This window comes from Cervus elaphus, chromosome 20, assembly GCF_910594005.1.
Source record: "Cervus elaphus chromosome 20, mCerEla1.1, whole genome shotgun sequence".
Taxonomy (NCBI): domain Eukaryota; kingdom Metazoa; phylum Chordata; class Mammalia; order Artiodactyla; family Cervidae; genus Cervus; species Cervus elaphus.
The window spans coordinates 103,802,522-103,822,124 of record NC_057834.1 but is presented as its reverse complement, the minus strand read 5'-3'; the positions used below and the strand labels follow the sequence as shown (position 1 = coordinate 103,822,124).

Sequence of the window (19,603 nt, the reverse complement as noted above, 5' to 3'; positions counted from 1 at the left end):
CCAACCCCTCCGCCCATCTTTTCCACATTTTGCAATCCTGGACCTAGACTCTTCAAACTACATTTGTCCTTTGTCAGCTGGCTTGTGTTAGGCTCTGACAACAGAGGGTATGGGAAACAGTCTTGCCAGGCTTGAGGAGTTGGAAGGGAATCTTCTTCTCCCTGTTTGCTTTCCTGATGGCGGCGAGTGGATGCACAAGCTATGGCTCAGAGGCGAGGGCCGTGGGCAGCAGGTGCCCTCCATCCAGTCTCCTCCACACCACCGCCCAGCAGGCGCAGTGGACTGGCAGCGGCGTCCCTCTTCAGGGGTCTGACTCTCACCCTTCAATCTTCCTCTAGTCTCCAAGTTCCCTCCTCCCTCGTCACTCTCTGTAACTGCTCTCTGTTATAGATTCTCTTTTAACCCAGTAATGGAGTGAGTCACCTTTAACCTAGTTAACAACTATTTATTTACAGATCTTCTCCATCCCATTATTGGCAGTTTCCATCTCCTGACTAAATCCTAACTGCTGTTCTCTAACCTTCCGCACTGACAGAATCACAGTCTTTACTTAAAGCAGTAATGTGCCTGCTCTTTGAGCTTTCTTCATATCTATTAGATGACCACATGCTATCACTGTGACCAATGAGATGTGAGAAAAGTCTACTAAAACTCCAGAGAGACTTTTAGTTAGTTAGCAATGAAAACAAACTTTAAGAAAAGGCAGTAATGCTAAACAGCTTTACATTTATAATCTTAATACTATTTTAATTTGATATGTTTTAAATGAATAAAAATAATTCTATTGAACTCTGTATATAAATTTTGGTCAATTTCAAAGAGATACAAATGAAGTTACAAAACATCATCAAACACACTTACTGTCTTTAATTGAGTCTTAAAAAAGATTATAATACATGATGCAATTATATTACATAGCTGTAAAATTTATAAACTTTTGAGTTTCAGTCATATCTGAGACTGTCAGGATGCTACACATTACACCCTCTCAGGCTATTCTTCCTCTACTTCTATAGGTTCAAAATCATCTATATGAAACATTTTGCCCGAAATCCTTCTTTGTTACATTAAAGACAACACATGTATCTGCCTCCCTAAAAACAAAGTCTGAAGTAAAAGATACATCACCAACACTAAAAAAAGAGAAAACTAACAATGATTATATATTTCAAAGCAAAAATGAAAAATAACAGTGTTTGTACCCTTAAGAAGATATGTGATACTAAAAATAATTTTATTACGGGAAGGAATGTGTTTCAACAGCATACTATAATGCTAACGTTCTCATTATCAGAAGAGTAAGTTCTATAGGAAACACAAAAACACAGGAAGTATCTAGTAACAGAAAAGTAAAAACTCCACTGGAGCATTTTTTTACTGGGATCTACCTGTGGAAAGCTAAATAAAACATATATACTATCTTTTCTGCTGCTGTTCTAAAATATAATATACAGACACTCTGTCTTCTTACTTTTCTCTATCTCACTGTGCAGAGAAGAGTTAACATAGCAAGCTTAAGACTGCTATCATTTCAAAGGTCTGATTTCAAGGCTGGCCCTTGGCTGGTAATAGCAACTTGGATATTAGGAGGATTTCCATTGACAGGCGAATGCTCACTACACCTAAACTGTTTGTGCAAGCAATATAGTTTATGCTTAATACCTGCTTTCATTCTATGAATCTAGTATTTTGGCATGTGTTAGGCAGGGGGTGTCTACAAGACAAGCCTATGGTAAAAATTTTGGGAACTGAGCTTCCCTGGTAGACATTTCAAATATGCTGTTTCAACTCGCCCTGTGTGACTCCACTAGGAGAAAACTCTTGAAAGCCTGTGTCCTATTTCCTCCAGACTGAACCTCTTTCCCCTTATCTGATTTTGCTTTATGTCTTTCACTAAATAAATCATAGCTATGAATATACTCTCCTGAGTCCTGTGAGTTCTGCTAGAAAATCACAGAAGTTGAAGGTAGCCTTGGAAACCTCCGCATACCCTTTCAAGTTGGAGAACCCACATATTCTATTTTAAACATCCACCTCTTCTCATTCTACATTTTCTCCCTGGAAAATCATATTCACTAGTACAGTTTCAGCTATCCCATTTATTCTGTTACCTCCCAATCCTAAACTCATTCATCACAAGTGCCTACAGGACATCTTCATCTGAAGTGCACAGGCACTTCAAACTCAAAATTTAACTCCTATGGTCCCATAATTTCACTCCCTTGGTATGCTCCTAAATTTACTTCTCTCATGTTTACTTTTAAGTTAGAAATCACCATCCACCCTAAATTCTGTGGCATTTAAGGTTGTTCATAATCTTTTATCAGCCTGGTCTTCTATGTCCATGTATAATGATTTTCCACGCACTTTACATTGCATTCACAACAGATGACCTGCCCTTGCTTTATTTATTTATTGTTGGCTACACTGGGTCTTCACTGCTGTGTACACACTTTCTCTAGCTTGGCGAGAGGGGGCTGCTCTTTGTTCTGCTGCACGGGCTTCTCATTGCAGAGGCTTCTCTTGCTGCTCAGCCAGGCTCTGGGTGCACGGGCTTCAGTAGCTGTGGCACCCCAGCTTAGTTGGCAGGTGGAATCTTCCCACCAGGGACCCAACTGTGTCCCCTGCACTGGCAGGAAGATTCTTATCCACTGTGCCACCAGGGAAGTCCTCCACTTGCTTTTCATCAACTGCACTGTCTACCTTCTCTTCTATGTATGATAAATATCTACTCACCAATGCAGCAACTCAGTTCCCAGCAAAACTGACAACTGTCTGTACTTGAAAAAATTTAGTTCATGTATCTAACATAATACTAGCTTTACTGTATTATAATTATTTTTGCATTTCCCTCTATTTCACTGTAAAGTCCTTGAAAGGAAGGCTCACTCTTTCATAGGTAACAACACCCCTGACCACATGGAGCTTACAATGTAATGGGAGAAAGAACATAAACAAAGGATGTGAATGTATATATATGCACAGGGAAAGAGAGAGAGAGAAAGGTGAGACAAAGCAAAAGTACAAGAGCATGCCAGTGAAAATAACAAGCAGTAATGAGTGCAGTGTAAGACGATCCAGAGTGATGGAGCTGCTATGTTTAAGAGTCACATGCAAAGGCTTCTCTTTATGAAGAGAAGTCAAATGAATGTCAGAGGAAAAGCATTCCAGTTACAGAATGAGTAAATACAAAGGCTTTGAGACGACCTTCGCACATTCCAGAGATACAGAGAAAAATATGGAGATCCCCAAGGACCTTTTCCATTTGAAGTACCTAAGTCTATGAGAAATAAAATGAGCTGGAAAATAGTTTTTCAACTCTAATTATCCTGCTATGTTCTAGAAACTTAAGGAAAAAAAAATCACTTAATTGTTCAAAATGAAGTCAATAATATTCTGAAAAGGAAAATACTTGCTTTTGTTGACATTAAATGATATTTTATTGATTCCTTTAAAAAGTTACTTCTAAACCTATACATTTTAAACTGATACATAGTTTCAAATGTCATAACAGAAAAAACTGATTTAAGTTCAATTCATGTAAGTGAAATGTGATCATAAAAATTATTAAAACATCACTTACTTGTGTATGGATAGATGAAACAGCAACAACTTCAACATTAAAAACACCTTTGTGATTATCTACCCATTTCATGCCAGGTAGGGGAACCTATAAGACATTGAATACAATGATCACAGATGTTTAAGTTGATTATGAATGCTGAAACAACTACGAATTATGAAACAAAAATTACAATATCTCAGTAAGAAAAAATACTATGGAAATATATTTTATCCACTACAAACAAATGTAAAACTTATATTTTGTTCTTATTACAAAATCAATGTTTCCTGCAAGAGAAGTAAAAGGCTCAAGGAGCAAAAAGCAGAAAATATGCCTTCAAAATTCTAGCTTCCTAGAAACATATCCCTTTATATCATTCCAAATCTTCCCTACACATATATATTTTTATATACACCCTCACATAGGTGATATCAAACATATTATTTTGAAACCTGCTTTTTGCCTATCACATTGTGAATCTCTTTTAATGCCAATAAACTCACAACTATAATATCTTATTGGTTTATAATATCCTATTTTCTTTATATTAAACACTCCTATATTTTAATTTGGCTTTAAAATATTCATAAGCAACAGAAGTCTGTTGTTTTAAGGATTAGGAAACATTTTCTTCTGACATAAATTGCTCAGAGTGTTAATTAAAATATCACAAAAAATTATTTTTAAAAGACAGTACATCAGTTATATCTATTCTTCCTGATAAGTACAGCTAAAAACCCTGAACATGATACTTGAAAAAAGAAACATAGAGAATGAAAGGGGAGAGAAGGAGGCAGATATGCTAGGGACCTCAGGATCAAAGGAACTATAAGGCAGGTTTTCCTGAGTTTTATTTTTCTCTCATGTATCCTGGACTAGTTTGCTAGAGAAGCTGGTAATCCAGAAATGCTAAAAGGAAAAGACAAAAAGTCTGCTCCCTCTAGCCAAACCCAACAATTGCCCTAATCTGGCCAAAGCCAAGAAAACAAACCGCAGCCCCATCCCACCTCCATGTCTGACTCTTTGCAACGCTATGGACTACAGTCCAACAGTCTCCTTTGTCCATGGGATTCTCCCGGCAAGAATACTAGAATGGGTTGCCATGCCCGCTTCCAGGGGATCTTCCTGACCCAAGGATCAAACCCACATCTTTCATGTTTCCTGTATTGGCAAGTGGGTTCTTTACCATTAGCACCACCTGGGAAGCCCCATGCAGAGTGGGGAGTGTGAATCTTTACCTCCACCTGGCAATAGGACTTCTCACTATTGCTAAAACACAGACTAACATAAGCTCTAGAGTCACAGCATAATACCCAAAAAGTTTAGGATATAACAAAAAAATCACACGTCATATCAAGAACCAAAACTTCTAGTTAAATGAGAAAAGACAATCAACAGACACCGATGGTCAGATGACATAGATACTGGACAGATCCGACAGGACCTGAAAACTGCCATCAGGGAAAAAATGCCTCACAGACAGTTACAAAATCCCTGAAGCAAATGAAAAAACAGAGTGTCTCAACAACAACGAAATAGGCAGATAGGCTTTCCTTCCCATGGTTTCTTATTTTATTATATGAAGAAAATACAACCAAATAAAGTCAGTTTTCTATTACAGTTCAACACTAATTGAATTAGTGTTGGTAATTAATGTAGGTAAGAAATGTGGTATCTTTACTGAGGTAAATAATACAGGCTTTGAAACTTTTTTTTTTTTTAAAGTTGGTGGAGTATATTATAACTACTCAATGCAAGAAACAACACTAGCTCTTACAATGCAAAATACTCATTTTCAGCTTTAAAAATAGGACACCCAAGTAAACTGTGAACACATACTTCTTTAAAAAGTCTGTAGCATAAATATCATTCAGGCACTTGTAAGAAATGTAAATAATCAAACCCCAGCCCAGACCTTACGAATCAGAAACTCTAGGGCTAAGGGTAAACAACTGGTATTACTACAAATACTCCAGGTGATTTTGATGCATGCTAAAGTAAGAACTACTCTCATAAAATATTCTAACAAGTAGTGTGGCAACAGGAATAACATAATAGTAGTAGACATTTCTTTAGTACACTTCATGTGCCCAGCATTGTTCTATGTACTACTAATTATTCAATCATCAACACAATCCTTTTGATAGGCATTACTTATTTTCCTCAATTTACAGATGAGAGAATTCAGGCAGAGAGAGAGTGTCTTAAGTCAGGTTGCCATAACAAAATACCATATACTGGTTTACTTAAGTAACAGAAATTTATTTCCTCACAGCCTGAACACTAGACGTCCAAGATCAAGGTGCTACCATGGTCAGTTTCTGGTGAGAACCCCTTCCTAGCTTGCAGATGACCATCTCTCTCTCTCTCACTGTCTCCTCACACAGCTGAGACAGAGTAAGCTCTCTAGTGTCTCTTCTTACAGAGTACTAACCAGGCATGAGGCCCCACCCTCACGACCTCATCTAACCTAATTTCTTCCCAAAGGCCCCCATATCCAAAAGCTATCACACTGGGGGCCAGGACTTCAACAATTTAGCAGAGTAAGAAACTTACCTGAGGTTACACAACTGAGCAGTGAAATCCTGGAAACCATACTACACTGCCTTTCAAAGGTGTTATATGAGATTAGAAAAAAGAAATCAACAACATATAAATGCTTCGAAGTATTCTATAGAGTAATTTTAATTATAGGAGAAAATAGTATTACTTCACTATATACATACTTAGAGATAGAAGTTTGGGAAAACTACCTTTGTAATGAAAAACTCATTTCATTGATTCTGGAGAATTTCAACATGAGAGATACTGACCTCAGGAGACAGTACAGAATAAGCCTGTGGTGGTTTTTCCAGTGAGACTGGTAGGCAAAACTGCCCAGTCTTCAATCGTCCATTCTGAAGCATTGGTATCCACTTTTAAATAAAAAAGAAATAATATTAATTTAAATGTTTGTTATTAATACTAATTACTTCAAAAATCTGTTTCAAGAACTTGGTATAAGCCAAATTTGTCTCACATCACTAAATACCAAGGTATTTAATTATGTAGGTAATAATAATAATTAGGCCTTTATAATTCATCTAAAGAAGTTTCCCCATGGCTTGAGAAGGATCCCCAAGCCATTATTACTAACTATGCAATATTTAAATCTACAGCAGGTCCTTATTATGCAAAGGAAAGTTAGCAGTAGAAAAAGGCCATAAAGTGAATCAATTTTAAACTGGGGTAATGTGCCAATGTAAATAGGGAAAGAAAGATTTGATTAGACGTAAATGTCAAAAATAAAACTAAAAAGTATGGCAAACTTATTTTCTAACATTTAGCAAAATTCCTGTCATAAACTGAAGACAAAAATAGGAATCAAATGTTAGTTTTTCTCTTTTGGGTGAAGGCATGCCTTTCTGACAAAATTGTGATTAGCACAGTATGATGTATTCATCTTAGGTTTATAATTCAAAAGCAATGATTTTCAAAAAATACTCAAGGGTTTTAATTGCTTTAACTAAGGCAATTAAAAGGGGTTTTAATTACTAGAGGTCTCTTTTAGTTATGTTACATTCAAACCATTTTCTTCTTAAAACTGTTATATTTACACAGTAATGTTGGATAAATATACAGTAATCAGGACCAACACTTAAGTGTTCAAACATGTTAGTTAATTAATGACATTAGTTAACTATATTAATGAGCATTTTCTTGTTACAATGACTCTTCCAAACCAATGTGGAGAATCAGATAAGGAATCCTCAAATGATAATGGACACAAAGTATATCTTAAATATTGTAATTATTTTTATGATCAAAGAGCTAATATTTAACAAAAATATACTTACTGTGTATCCAACAGGAGTTTCAAGAGGAGTATTTTGTTTTTGTTGACAACTAACATGATAAAAAGTAAAAAGCAAGTGATGATGGTCAGTTAAAGTAGCAGGGAGTTTAACCTTTATTTCTTCATGAAAATCAGGAGACCTTCATACAAAAAACAAAACAAAACAGATTAATAATCAATAATGTGTTCAAAATAAATAATTACTGCATTTGTATACCTGAATAATTTTTAAATTAATTTCATGATTTGTGCTTAATTTTTCTTCTAGTCCAAAGTATTTTTATTTCCAAACTCTAAGTAACTAACTCCTACACTTCCAGATGAGGGAGCTGTCACTGTTTCTGAAATTTCTAATCCAATTTTCATTAATGGGTTGAGTAAACCTACTATTTGAAAATTCATTAATAATCACCACCTTGATGCTGAAATCTTCATTAGATTGGAAACTATATAGGAGAGGAAACTAGGGCAAGGCTTTCTATATTTATAACCAATCTAGATATGTATTACATAGAAAAATAAGTTTTTTATAGTGTATCTCATAACCATACCATAGAAAAACATTTCTCTTTTATAGCAGTACAGCTTTATATTAAGACTAATTTGCTTATCCTTCTGTTTAAAAAACAAGAAAAAAGATATGTTTAGACAATCTGGTATCAAGATGGGCTCTCTATATAATTTCTTGTATTTGTTATCCCATTGCTAAAGAAATAATGTTACCAAAAACATGGACTAGTTATTGACTGACAGCTTAAAGGAAAAGAGAAAAAAGAACAGAAAAAAAATTAGGGAACACCCACAATCGCATCTGTCCCACTGCTTGAAAGTGTGCACAGCTACTATAGGAACACAACAAGTATCATATTTGATCAAACCAACAGTACTTGCATCTCAGTATTTATTGAGAGTGGCCCGTATGGGCATTTCTGTGGTATAAGCATATGCATTTCTATGGTATATCATAAATAGCATCATGATATCATAAATAACTGTCATGATGCTATTTATGATATAGAGCTAAAAGAAAAAGAGAACCTTAGCATCCCAACCTTCCATGTTTGGTTAGTAGCTCTCAGAGTTATATACAATGAAAATACATCCAAACTGTATGGCTCCAACTATCTTTAAAGCGAAAGCCATCCCACCAACTAGGGATTTTCCTCGGATGCTAAATAAGTCAAATATTCTTCCATCTCAAATAAGCTTCAAAAATGCTAACAGGTAAGGGGCATAAAGTTTTTAATACCCTTAAGAATGATAGTTGATGCTTGCCATTTGATAATTTGATAACTTCAGTGAATATAAGATGCTATAGATCTTATTACTTACTAATCACCACTGAATTATGAGAAAGTTGTATTTACTAGTAGTGTTTGACTCTATCATTTTAATTCTACTAATGCTGAGAGCAACAAAATAAAGACTTAGCCAAAAACTGAGATACTTTTAGAAATTACAACCTTCTTTCTCCATATCTTTCCTGGTATTTAGTGTTTCAGTTCATTTCTTTCCTGAAATCATTATGTGAAGGTTCTTACAGAAAATTAAACATCTAAGAGTTATTCATCAGTAAGTATTTTTATTTAGCCACCATTAGGCTAATCTGCACTGTGTGACTTTTATGGTGGTTTTAAAGATGAACATTTTTAAAAACCCTCAAAAATATATATTTAGCAGAAGTAAGACAAACATATATTAACAGCTATGCTATAAAGCAGGGGTTGGCAAACTATGGTCACAGGCCAAATCCAGTTCATTACTTGGTTTTGTATAGCCTACACACTAAAAAATTATTTTTATATATATTTTTAAGTGGTTAAAAATTCAAACAAATAATATTTCACTTAAAATATTAAATGAAATTTAAATTTCAGGGTCCATTACAAAATGTTATTGGCAGACAGCCATGCCCATTTACTCACAGCTTCCTGGGCATGGCTATTTTGGCACTGCAAAACAGGGCTGAGCAGTTGCAAAAGAGCAGATGGTGCACAAGTCCTAAAATATATACTATTTGCCCCTTTTAAGAAAAGTTTGCTGACCCCTGGTATAGAGCATATAAGGCTAAGCGCGTCAAGAGAAGAGCTGAACAGATTACTTCAAGTTTTGGATCAAGGAACTATCATTTAGGAAGAGATACATGATATGGGCCTTGAACTATGAGTAGTTCAACAAATAGAGGGAATTAGTATTACAGAAGAAAAAAAGATCCAAGAAAGGCCCAGACACAGGACAGCACAGGATATGTTTGTAATGGAGCAGAAATATAAACATTAAGACGTAAAAGATGATGGGATTAGAGACATTAAGAAGGAAGTTAAGAATGTTTTACATTCTGAGTCAGAGCAACTGGAAAAATGGTGGTACCGTTAATAAAAACAGGGAGAGATTGGTTTAGGAAGAGAGTCAAGAATAAACACATGGAAATTAAGAAGGAAGCAGGCATTCAAATGAATGCACCTGAAAGATGTGAAAATTCACGTCTATACCTCAGAAAGAAGGTAAGACAGAAAATAATGAGTGAGGACAAGCCACATAAAGGTAAAAGTAGTAGTGGTTTCATTGAATGTAATTCTGGCATATGTAAAAGTTCATTTAGGGAGAGAATATTATAGAAAAAGAAGGTTAAAGGCAAAACTTCAGTGTTTTGTGTGGAAGGCATATGTTTTAGAGAAAAAGAAAAATTAGAATAATTATTACAGAAAAAAAGTAAACCGAGACAGGGTCATAAACTAAAGGTAAGAAAGAAGAAAGTTTTACGGAGGGTAAGGAAAAGCCATGCTACATAACAGCAGTGAATAAAGACTTTTGTTTTTGTAAGTATGTAAGAAACAAATTTTGTGGCAATGAAGCAGAAGACTGATGATGTTAAGAAAAGGAATAACTGATGGAGTCACACTCTGAAGAGGCTGGATAAGATTCTTTGAGAGCAGAGATGAAAATATCCACACTGAGGGATCAGGGTGTGGACCAGTACCAACTTCATAACAGAGGAAAGGCAGATCCACACAGAGATAATCTGAGATGAAAGGCACAGAAGTTCACAGATATCAAGTTAGATGGTCTCAATCGACTTCATAAAGCAGGAACACTAACAGTAGCAAACAGAAAAGAGGTAGGAGCTAAAGGAAGGGGAAGAAAAGTTTAAAACAGCCACTGCCAAATGGGAGAGAGGGTAAAAAAGTGATGCCAACAAAATTTACCGAAGAGTAGTGGAGCCAAAAGAAGATAAAATACTATAGCCTCATCATGTGATAAAATAATATCAATTCATGACAGCCTCAACGGGCACAATTTTGATTTTTCTCCAATAGCATCCAATTAAAAAAAAGGAGTGGTTAGGGTACGTGAAGGAGGGGAAGAGGTAGGGATGGTAGAAGAGGAGGAGGAGGAGGAGAAGGTAGAGGAGGAGGAACAGAAAGGAAGAGGAGAAAGAAAGCAGAAATTACATCATCCAGAGTTAACAATCAATTTTCCAAAGAACTAAAATGGAAAGTCACTAAGGCAAAGATTTATTGGATGCTGCACCAATTTACTGGATGTTACACTTGGGTGCAAGTATAGTAAAGAGTTAAGTGAAACTACAAAGTGTAGGTGAAAACAATAGGGAGAGACCAAAAGACCAGAGGCCACAATGATAATCAATAATATAATAAAAATGAAAGGATCAGAGAATTTGACAGAAATGATGTTTTGTATACAAAGTCTTAACTTTGAGATGTCTGTGGAGAGAATGTATATCTACAGGTTGAAATTTAAAACTCTGATGTTGGCTGTCTTGAATTTGCACGTTCAGTGCAGCAAAGCATTCAGTAAACACACTAATGTGAGAGCTAACAATGCCACTGAGGAGTGAGTAACTTTGAAAGAAATATTTGAATTCAGTACCTGTTATGATATACTACGGCTGTATAGGCTTCCTTTGAAAATTCTGAACAGCTAGATTTACCAAAGATTACCTGTAACAAATAACAGCATGTTGAAACTTTGTTGTAATAAATGCTGGATGTTTCATATCTATGTAAGAATTGGTCTGATTTAATAACTGAGAACAATGGGCAAAATCAGCCCAATGAAGAACATGTGCCTGTAAGTTCAATTGCTTAACTGTAAATTTCTTTTCAACTACACACCCATCTGACATTCAAACATTCAGAAAGTTTCTATCCATTATATCTACTGGGCAATAAGGTACATTTCTTTCCTTTTTCTTGAAGAAGGTAAAGAATTCATTCTAAAATCGAGCTGTAGTACATAATTTGGAATTTATATAAGAATACGATCCTAGAATGGTGACATATATCTACTATACAAGTTGGTGGCTTCTCTACTAAAACAAGTCATTCTAAATGTCAAATATAAATTATTTATATTAAAATATCCTAATTTTGGCCAAGCTCTGTATCCTTACTGTAAGCTACTCTATAATGAAAGAAGAGCTCCAGTCTTCTTACTTATGCTTTTTTTAATCCACCACATTAAAAAAAAAAAAAATACCCCTTTTAGAGACTGGATGTTTCTAAAAGTTTTAGCGACATTTTAGAGGTAAAATAATTCAGTCTTATATATCCATCTTGTGAATTCTACCCAACCATGCTAAGGTTAATTAGGGCAGCTGATTAGATAAATGTCTTACTGATGTCTAGGTCACAGCTATGATTCCAACGTGGCACGCTCACAATGTTATCTAGTCATAGATTAAACCTTTAAATCTGGCCAGTCATTCTACACCTGCATGAATAGGTATGTGGACAGGTCATCACACTTCTATCACACAAGTGGTAAAAACAACTCAAAGTTTACTCCTCATGGGAAGGGGTTAACTGGCACCATCCTTAAATAAAAAGAACATAATAACAGATATCTATGTTTCTTTTTGCAGGTCCTTTTAAGAGTATGTAAAAATACAATAATTATGACTCTCCTAGATATATCTAATTTCAAAAATTTTCTAAGAATATCTTACTATGTTTTAATAAAAATGTTGTTCCAGTGCCAGAATTATGAAATATATGATTTTATCATATCAATGTTATATGATCAAAATTTATCTTAAGACCCATTTTAATAGTCATTTGAAAAAAATAAGCAAATACAAAAATAAGCAAATGTCTGATTATAAATTCTTTCAAACCAGCCATTCACATAAACATAAAAGCATTATAGTCTCATAACATTAATAGTACACAAGTGAATGGAATGCAGTACATTTTTCCCCCTTTGAGAAGCAATTGTTTTTCACAAAGTAACTTATTTTCATAACATGCATGAAATAAAGTGGAAAGTGTTCCTTTGACCGTTTAACATGTATTTGCAATCATTCATCAACATGAACTGAGCATCAATTATGTCAAGCACTATGACAGGCATCAAGATACAGATACGAGTAAGATATGGTCCCTGCCCTCAAGGAGCTCACAGTCTAGTGGACAAGGTAAAGAAATAAACATAAAATCATAAACGAAGCAGCCTGTAAAAGTGAGAAGACACTCTGGCAGCACCAAAAGAAAGAGTGGTCTAACTGCCAATATGGCTGGATGCAGCTGGGGCGCTGCAGAGGAGGCCATGTATATGCTAAGACAAGGAAGAGTTCGTTAGGCAAAAAATAAAAACAAATTATTTTACATACACTACATCTGTCATAAGCTCAAATTCATATGACCATTCACATATAGGATAATAAAGCATCTATTTTCACAGTCCAGTATCTTTTCATCAACAATGATGGTACATTCAGTCCTTCAGCAGAAATGAAGAGCTAGTTAAAAGCATGAAATGCTCATTCCAAACCTCAAGAGTAAATTCTACATTTATTGAAATATTGCTCAGTATGCATTATATGCAAAGAAAAAGCTGCTAGAAGAATACAAAGATGAATAATTTGTGCTTGCTGTTATCAAGATCTATCAATGCTGATGAAATTGAGGCTATAGTGGAAATGAAAATAATTTTCTTAGTAAGTAGAAAATCAAAAGAACTTGATTCAAATGACTCATATAGAAGGTCAAAATAAAACTGTAAATAATGCATCTGTTCTTAGCTCATTTTCAATCCACAAAGGTTCTCTCAAAGGGTGAACATCTACAGGTGATAGGTATGCTCCTACTCCATAAGTTAAAAATCTACTTTCATGGAATCTGCATTTATTAGTATCCCACAACTCCTCAATGACCATGTGGGCAGTCAAGACCCTCCACAGTCTGGCCTCAGTCTACTATTTCTGACTCATCTTGCGTTGTTCTGGCTCACTGGCAACTCACCATTCTACCTCTGCTGAAGAACAATCTCCAATGTGAACTGCCTTCGTTTCCCCATGGTCTAGACCCACTGCTATATCATTTTAACCACTCCTGAGGCATCCTCTCCCTCTGAACATCTAGGCCTTTGAATCCCTATATACTATCAATCTTCTAATAATTAGCACATACCTTAGGTTCTCAGTACTGGCTGAAAAATTTAATCCCTTGAAAGTGTTAGTCCCTCAGTGGTCTCTGACTCTTTGCGACCCCATTGACTGTAGCCAGCCAGGCTCCTCTGTCTGCGGAATTCTCCAGGCAAGAATACTGGAGTGGACTGCCTTTCCTTCTCCAGCGGATCTTCCCGACCCAGGGATCAAACCCAGGTCTCCAGGATTGCAGGCAGATTCTTTACTGTCTGAGCCACCAGGGAAGCTATAATCCCTTGGCAGGATTTAAAAAATAATGGTATCTGCCTGGTATCCCTCCCCAGAGTTTATAATGTAACTGGAATGAGATTCAGTCTGGGCACTAGCACTTTTAAAAGCTTCCTGTGTGAGTGTAAAATACAGCCAAAGTTAAGAACTATTGCCAGAGGTTCTCAACCAAAGTGAGAAGAAACATACAAATTAGAATTATCGGGAGAGCATTTTCAGCCTCCATTTACTGCCCACCACTTTCCACCCCCCTTACCTGCCCTTTTATTCTGAAGGAGGAGAATCAGAATCACAGATGCAAGCAAAGAGAAGAGCTATCTGTCCTCTGTTAGAGCACCCTAGGTGATTCTGATTTGGCCCTCTTCTGAAGTTCACTATTTTTAAATCTTATGTGTTGTTCTTATATCCTCTAGATTATAAGTCTTATTCATCTTTGTATCTCTGGAAGTGCCGAGCATATACCAAGTCCTCAATAAATCAGACTTCAAGTAAACTCATTACTACCTGTATAGGAAGTAATGAAGTCAGGAATACGGTTCACAAGATCACATTAATTTCCAGTTCAGACCTGCCACCCAAGTGATACCACCCCCTCAAAAAAAAGTCTATGTGAGCCACATATGAAGAACAGAAACTGTAAAGAACATTTCTTACCGGCATGGCATTGCTAGGATCCTCCCCATACATAAACTGCACTTTCACTGTTATATTCCTGGCAGAACCTTGACGGTTGGCAAAATTGAGACTCTGAGGGTATATGTAGAGAAGGTTTCTGTGAAGGCAATAGTATACATGATAGTGAACATATCTGAAAACACTATGTATCACTACTACACACTACAAAAGAAATAAATGAACAAATACTGAATTATTAGATTTGCTCTATAGACACTATGCTAGTTTTACATACAATGTTAGATTTGATCCTTAGAGTAATCATTCAAACAGACAGCAATCAAATATATCCCCACTTTACAGATGAATTGAGGCCCAGAAAAGTTAAGAGATTTTCACATAGAACCAAGTGGCAAAGCTGAAATCAGAATACAGTTCAGTCAGACTTCAAAATGCAAGTTATTTCCTCTAAAACAGGCTTCTGAGAAATAAACAAGTGAGGACAGAAACATTATTAAGAAATTAAAAGACAGTTCTAATATTATCTTATAGGATGACATTTATAAATAAGGCTTTTTGTATAAATGTGATCGAGGTTTTAAGAGGTATAATATTCTACATTATTGTTCAAAAAACAAATATGGCAATATGGCAGGTATAACAGTATTAGATAGCTACTATGAGAAAATCACGTATTACTCTACAATTAACTGACATAAGCCCAGTCGCATCTTACACAGCTGCTGGTAGCAGTATCTACTGCCAAAACGGAGATGAGAAATAATTCAAGAAAAAGCACCAAAATAGGGGGCTTCAAAAGAAGTAAGAAAAAATAGATTACGGCTGATTCATGTTGTTATACAGCAGAAACCAACACAATATTGTAAAATGATTATCCTCCAATTAAAAATGAACTTTTGAAAAAAAGATTGAGAATTACTTTACCTGAAGACTAGTGCTTGCTGAGAGTGGATGAAGTATTATAATAAACCCTCCTAATCAAATACTGGGATAATGAAAATAGGCCTAAATTTTCTGGAAGGTGGTAGGGTAATACAGAAATTTTAAATGAACATAGTCTTTGACCTAACAAACTCATCTCTAGTCTAAGGAAAGAACTACACATATGTACAAATGGGTGTGTTCAAAGAAATTCATGACATTGTTTGTATTAGGAAATAGTTACAAAGAATTATAAAGAAATATGTTCATCAGTACTGGGCTAATTAAGACATACTAATAAGACAAATACATATCAGAATCCCAGAAATGAAAATGTACAGCAGTATTTATTAATGCAGAAAGAGATATCCAGCACGTTGAACGAAAAATTAGCAGGTTCCAAAGCAGGATGCATAATGGCATTAACCTACTTATGGAAAATTGTGAAGAAATAATCGCAGAAAACATTTCTAATCTGAGGAAAGAAACAGACATCTAGTTCTAGGACATTCAGAGAGTTCCAAAGACGACGAACTCAAAGAGACCCACATCAAGACACACTATACTTAAAATGTCAAAAGTTAAAAATGACAAGATTAAAAAGAGGTAAAAGGTGTCATCACACATTTAATGGCAGGGAGATATCTATAAACAAGAACATTTCAAAACAATGCTGCGTTGTGAGAGAGGTATGCAGTAGCTATGAGAGAAAGAAATAGGTACTTAGTTGATCGTGATGAAGTCTTTTCATCTTCTACCACTGCTATGGCATTTGTTGAAGAAACTGAATTATTTTTGTGTAGATTTTTCCAGAGGCTAGATTTTACTGACTGCACCCTGCAGTAACATTTAACATGTTCCTCTGTGTTTCCTATAAATTGAAAGTTGAATCTAGACCTTTGATCAAATTTCAGGGACAAGACCACTTCATAAATGATACTGTATGCTTCTATCAGGAGGAAAATACTGCTTGTTGTTTCTCTTTCTGCACAATTAGTAGACAATGATGATCCATGCCGAAATCAACTAACTCATTAAGGGTTGCCAGAAGGTAGTATTCTTTCACTGTCTCTATATTTTTAAGATGAAGTATCTCTATGAAAATATGAGATATCTCTATCTCACTTTTCCTTATCTACTATTTGCTTTGACAGTGAACCTTTCATTACAGGAGAGGCAAGAATAAATGCTTCATTCTTTTCCATTATCTGCCAGTTTTCAAAATAATCAGTTGGTACCTTATACTCCTCTAAAAGGGATCAATTTTTTAAAAGCATCACTTATAAATTAATGGACCAAACATATTAACAGGTTTAAATAGTTTGCAGTTACTATCTTTATCAGTGTTCAAATTGTATCATCTTTGACAAGTGAAAAGGTCAATTCAAACTGGCTCATGATCCCTTTGATTCAGTCATACTAGTTTTCCAAAGCTTCTTGCTAATTCCAGACTCTTCCTGTTTCAGGCTCTTCTTGTACACTTTCTTTCCAAACCTGGAATCAGCTATTTCTCCAAGGAGCTGTGGTTTATAAAGTGGAAAATGTTTTTCTAGGCCACTAATTGTGGGTTACTCATTGTTTCTTCTTTTGAAAGAGTTAAGGGGGAGAATGCTTTTAACATGAAATATACCTAAATTCATAGTGATAATTCACATTCAAGAATACAAGGCTTTTATTTCTTCTTTTCTATCTTGCATCTATATACCATTTTTCCTATGCTGAGACCACTGCCAAGGACATTAACTATGAGAGAACTAAAATATCATTTAATTACTCACTGCGTGTTATTCAAACAAAGGAGTCTTAAGGAACTCTAAGATCTTGTGGTCATCGAGAAGAGGATGAGCTTGCAAAGAAGACTGATCAGTCACCCATAAAGAAGCAGAAGGAAAATCTTGAGAGTACAGTGACATGGAAGTAAAAGGAAGAAATCACAAGTAGAATTAAAGAGTTAAACATCAAATGCTATTCAGGGACCACATGAGGTAAGAAATGAAAAATGTCAACTGAATTCAGCAACATCACATAAACACACCACAGCTTCTTTATCCATTCATCTGTTGATGGACACTTAGGTTGCTTCCATATCTTGGCTATTGCAAAAAAGGCTTTCATAGACCAACTCTTTACCTTTTTTCTGAAATAACTGGTAGCAGTAAAAAGCACCATGGGTATGCTCTAAAAGTTCTTACCCTTTTAGCACTACAGGAAAAATTATTAATCAAGTCCAGATGGCGCGAGTGGTAAAGAATTCACCTGCAATGCAGCAGACACAAGAGACCTGGGTTCAATCCCTGGGTCGGGAAGATCCCCTGGAGGAGGAAATGGCAACCCACCCCAATATTCTTGCCCGGAAACTTCTGTGGACAGAGGAGCCTGGAGGGCTGCAGTCCCTGAGTCACAAAGAACTGGGCACCACTGAGCACAAGTCACTGATAATCTTGGGCCGAAAACATAAAAAAGTAAGATCCAAGAGTAGCAGGCGTTAAAAACTGAAGCAAGTAAAATTCTGAAAAGTAGAGCTGAGAAGGGGAGGAAGATAATGCAATATTTGGAGACAAAATATGGGGATTTGGGACGCTTTTTAAGACTGGAAAGGTTGAAGTTTGATTAAATCCTAATGGAAAGAATGCAGTTGAGAGAGTTTGCACACACTAAACAAGAAAGTAAGACTCCTGAAATGGTAGGTGAAAACAGGATCCAAAGCACTTGATAACAGACTGGCTTTATTATGCTTATAATTCCTCACTGTGACATTTACTGAGTATACAGTATACTAGATACTGAAAATAAGGGAGATAAAAGGCAAAGTTCTTGACTTCAGAGAACTCATATCTGGAGGGAGAATCGAACAGGCAAATAATTATACTGCAGAATGATAAATGTTATGAACACTGAATGTCACTGGGGGCCCACAAGGGGACTTAAAAACTAAAGAATCTGCCCACAAATTTCAATGAGAAATTTGCAAGTAAGATAGACAGGCAAAACGCACAGAACAGCAAACCACATCACGCTTTTTCCTCCCACCCCTCAATTTCTGCATTAGGATTATTACCGTTTTAGCTTTGTGGATGTGGACATAACCAGTCCCTTTCCATCTTTCAAATTTTAGAAAGACTCACTTTCCCTCTCAAACATCATACCACTTTGTTATTCCATTCACAACTCAAATAATCTGCTTAAAATAACCCTAACTTATCTTGTTTATGTATTTTTTCTTGTTTATATATCTCCTTTACTTAAGGCCAGACTCCATAAGTGCAAGGACCTTAACTATCTGCTCTCTTCCCAATGCCTAGGATAGTTTCTCCTATGAATAAATCATTGACTGAATGAATGAATAGTACAGAACTCACATAAATATTTAGTTACTTAACTCTTCTGGAGTTTGGATTTTCAAGTGAAATGGGAATTAACTAAACACTAAGCTATGCTTAATTTCTAATATAAGCAATACAATTTTAAATTCAATTTGTCTCTGAAGGTGAAATGCACGCATTTAGACCAGATTCTTTTTCATTCTTTTGACTACTAACTCCGCTAATAAAGTTCCACATAAACCTAGTAAGTCTTTACCTGCATTTGTAATACTCCTTCAGAGGAATTTTAAGTTAGCAGAGAGAAGGTAGATCAATAAAAAGTGCTGAGTTGTTGAGATACCTGACTAGCCTTTTTTAAGGCTGATTTCATATTTCACCACTTTCTCAAAATAAATTCTAGATTAAATCCAAGTTTTAAATAATAAAAATAAAACTAACAGAAAAGCATTAAAGAGACCTTATTTTATAGGTAAGTAAGACATTTCTGAGCATGAACCACAAAAAATCACAAAAGACAAATTTTAAAGCCTCTACAGAGCAGGGGATACCAAAAACACAAGCGGAAGACAAAGCACAAACTGGAAGAACACTGGTGTTACGTAGATGACAGAGAATTAATGTCCATCCTGTGTAAATAATTCCTAAAA

The 19,603-nt window shown here is 35.6% G+C and overlaps 1 protein-coding gene across 5 annotated transcripts in view; it reads right to left on the bottom strand.

Annotated features, from left to right (window-relative positions):
- DOCK7 (dedicator of cytokinesis 7) overlaps positions 1-19,603 on the bottom strand; it is a 185,333-nt gene that overhangs the window by 81,020 nt on the left and 84,710 nt on the right. For all 5 annotated transcript variants that reach the window (XM_043877727.1, XM_043877728.1, XM_043877729.1 and 2 more), the window contains exons 15-19: positions 14,731-14,848; positions 11,292-11,362; positions 7,402-7,540; positions 6,379-6,480; positions 3,584-3,670 (exon numbers count right to left, since the gene is read on the bottom strand). In XM_043877727.1, coding sequence (XP_043733662.1) covers positions 3,584-3,670; positions 6,379-6,480; positions 7,402-7,540; positions 11,292-11,362; positions 14,731-14,848 — 517 coding nt within the window. The remainder of the gene's footprint in view (positions 1-3,583; positions 3,671-6,378; positions 6,481-7,401; positions 7,541-11,291; positions 11,363-14,730; positions 14,849-19,603) is intronic.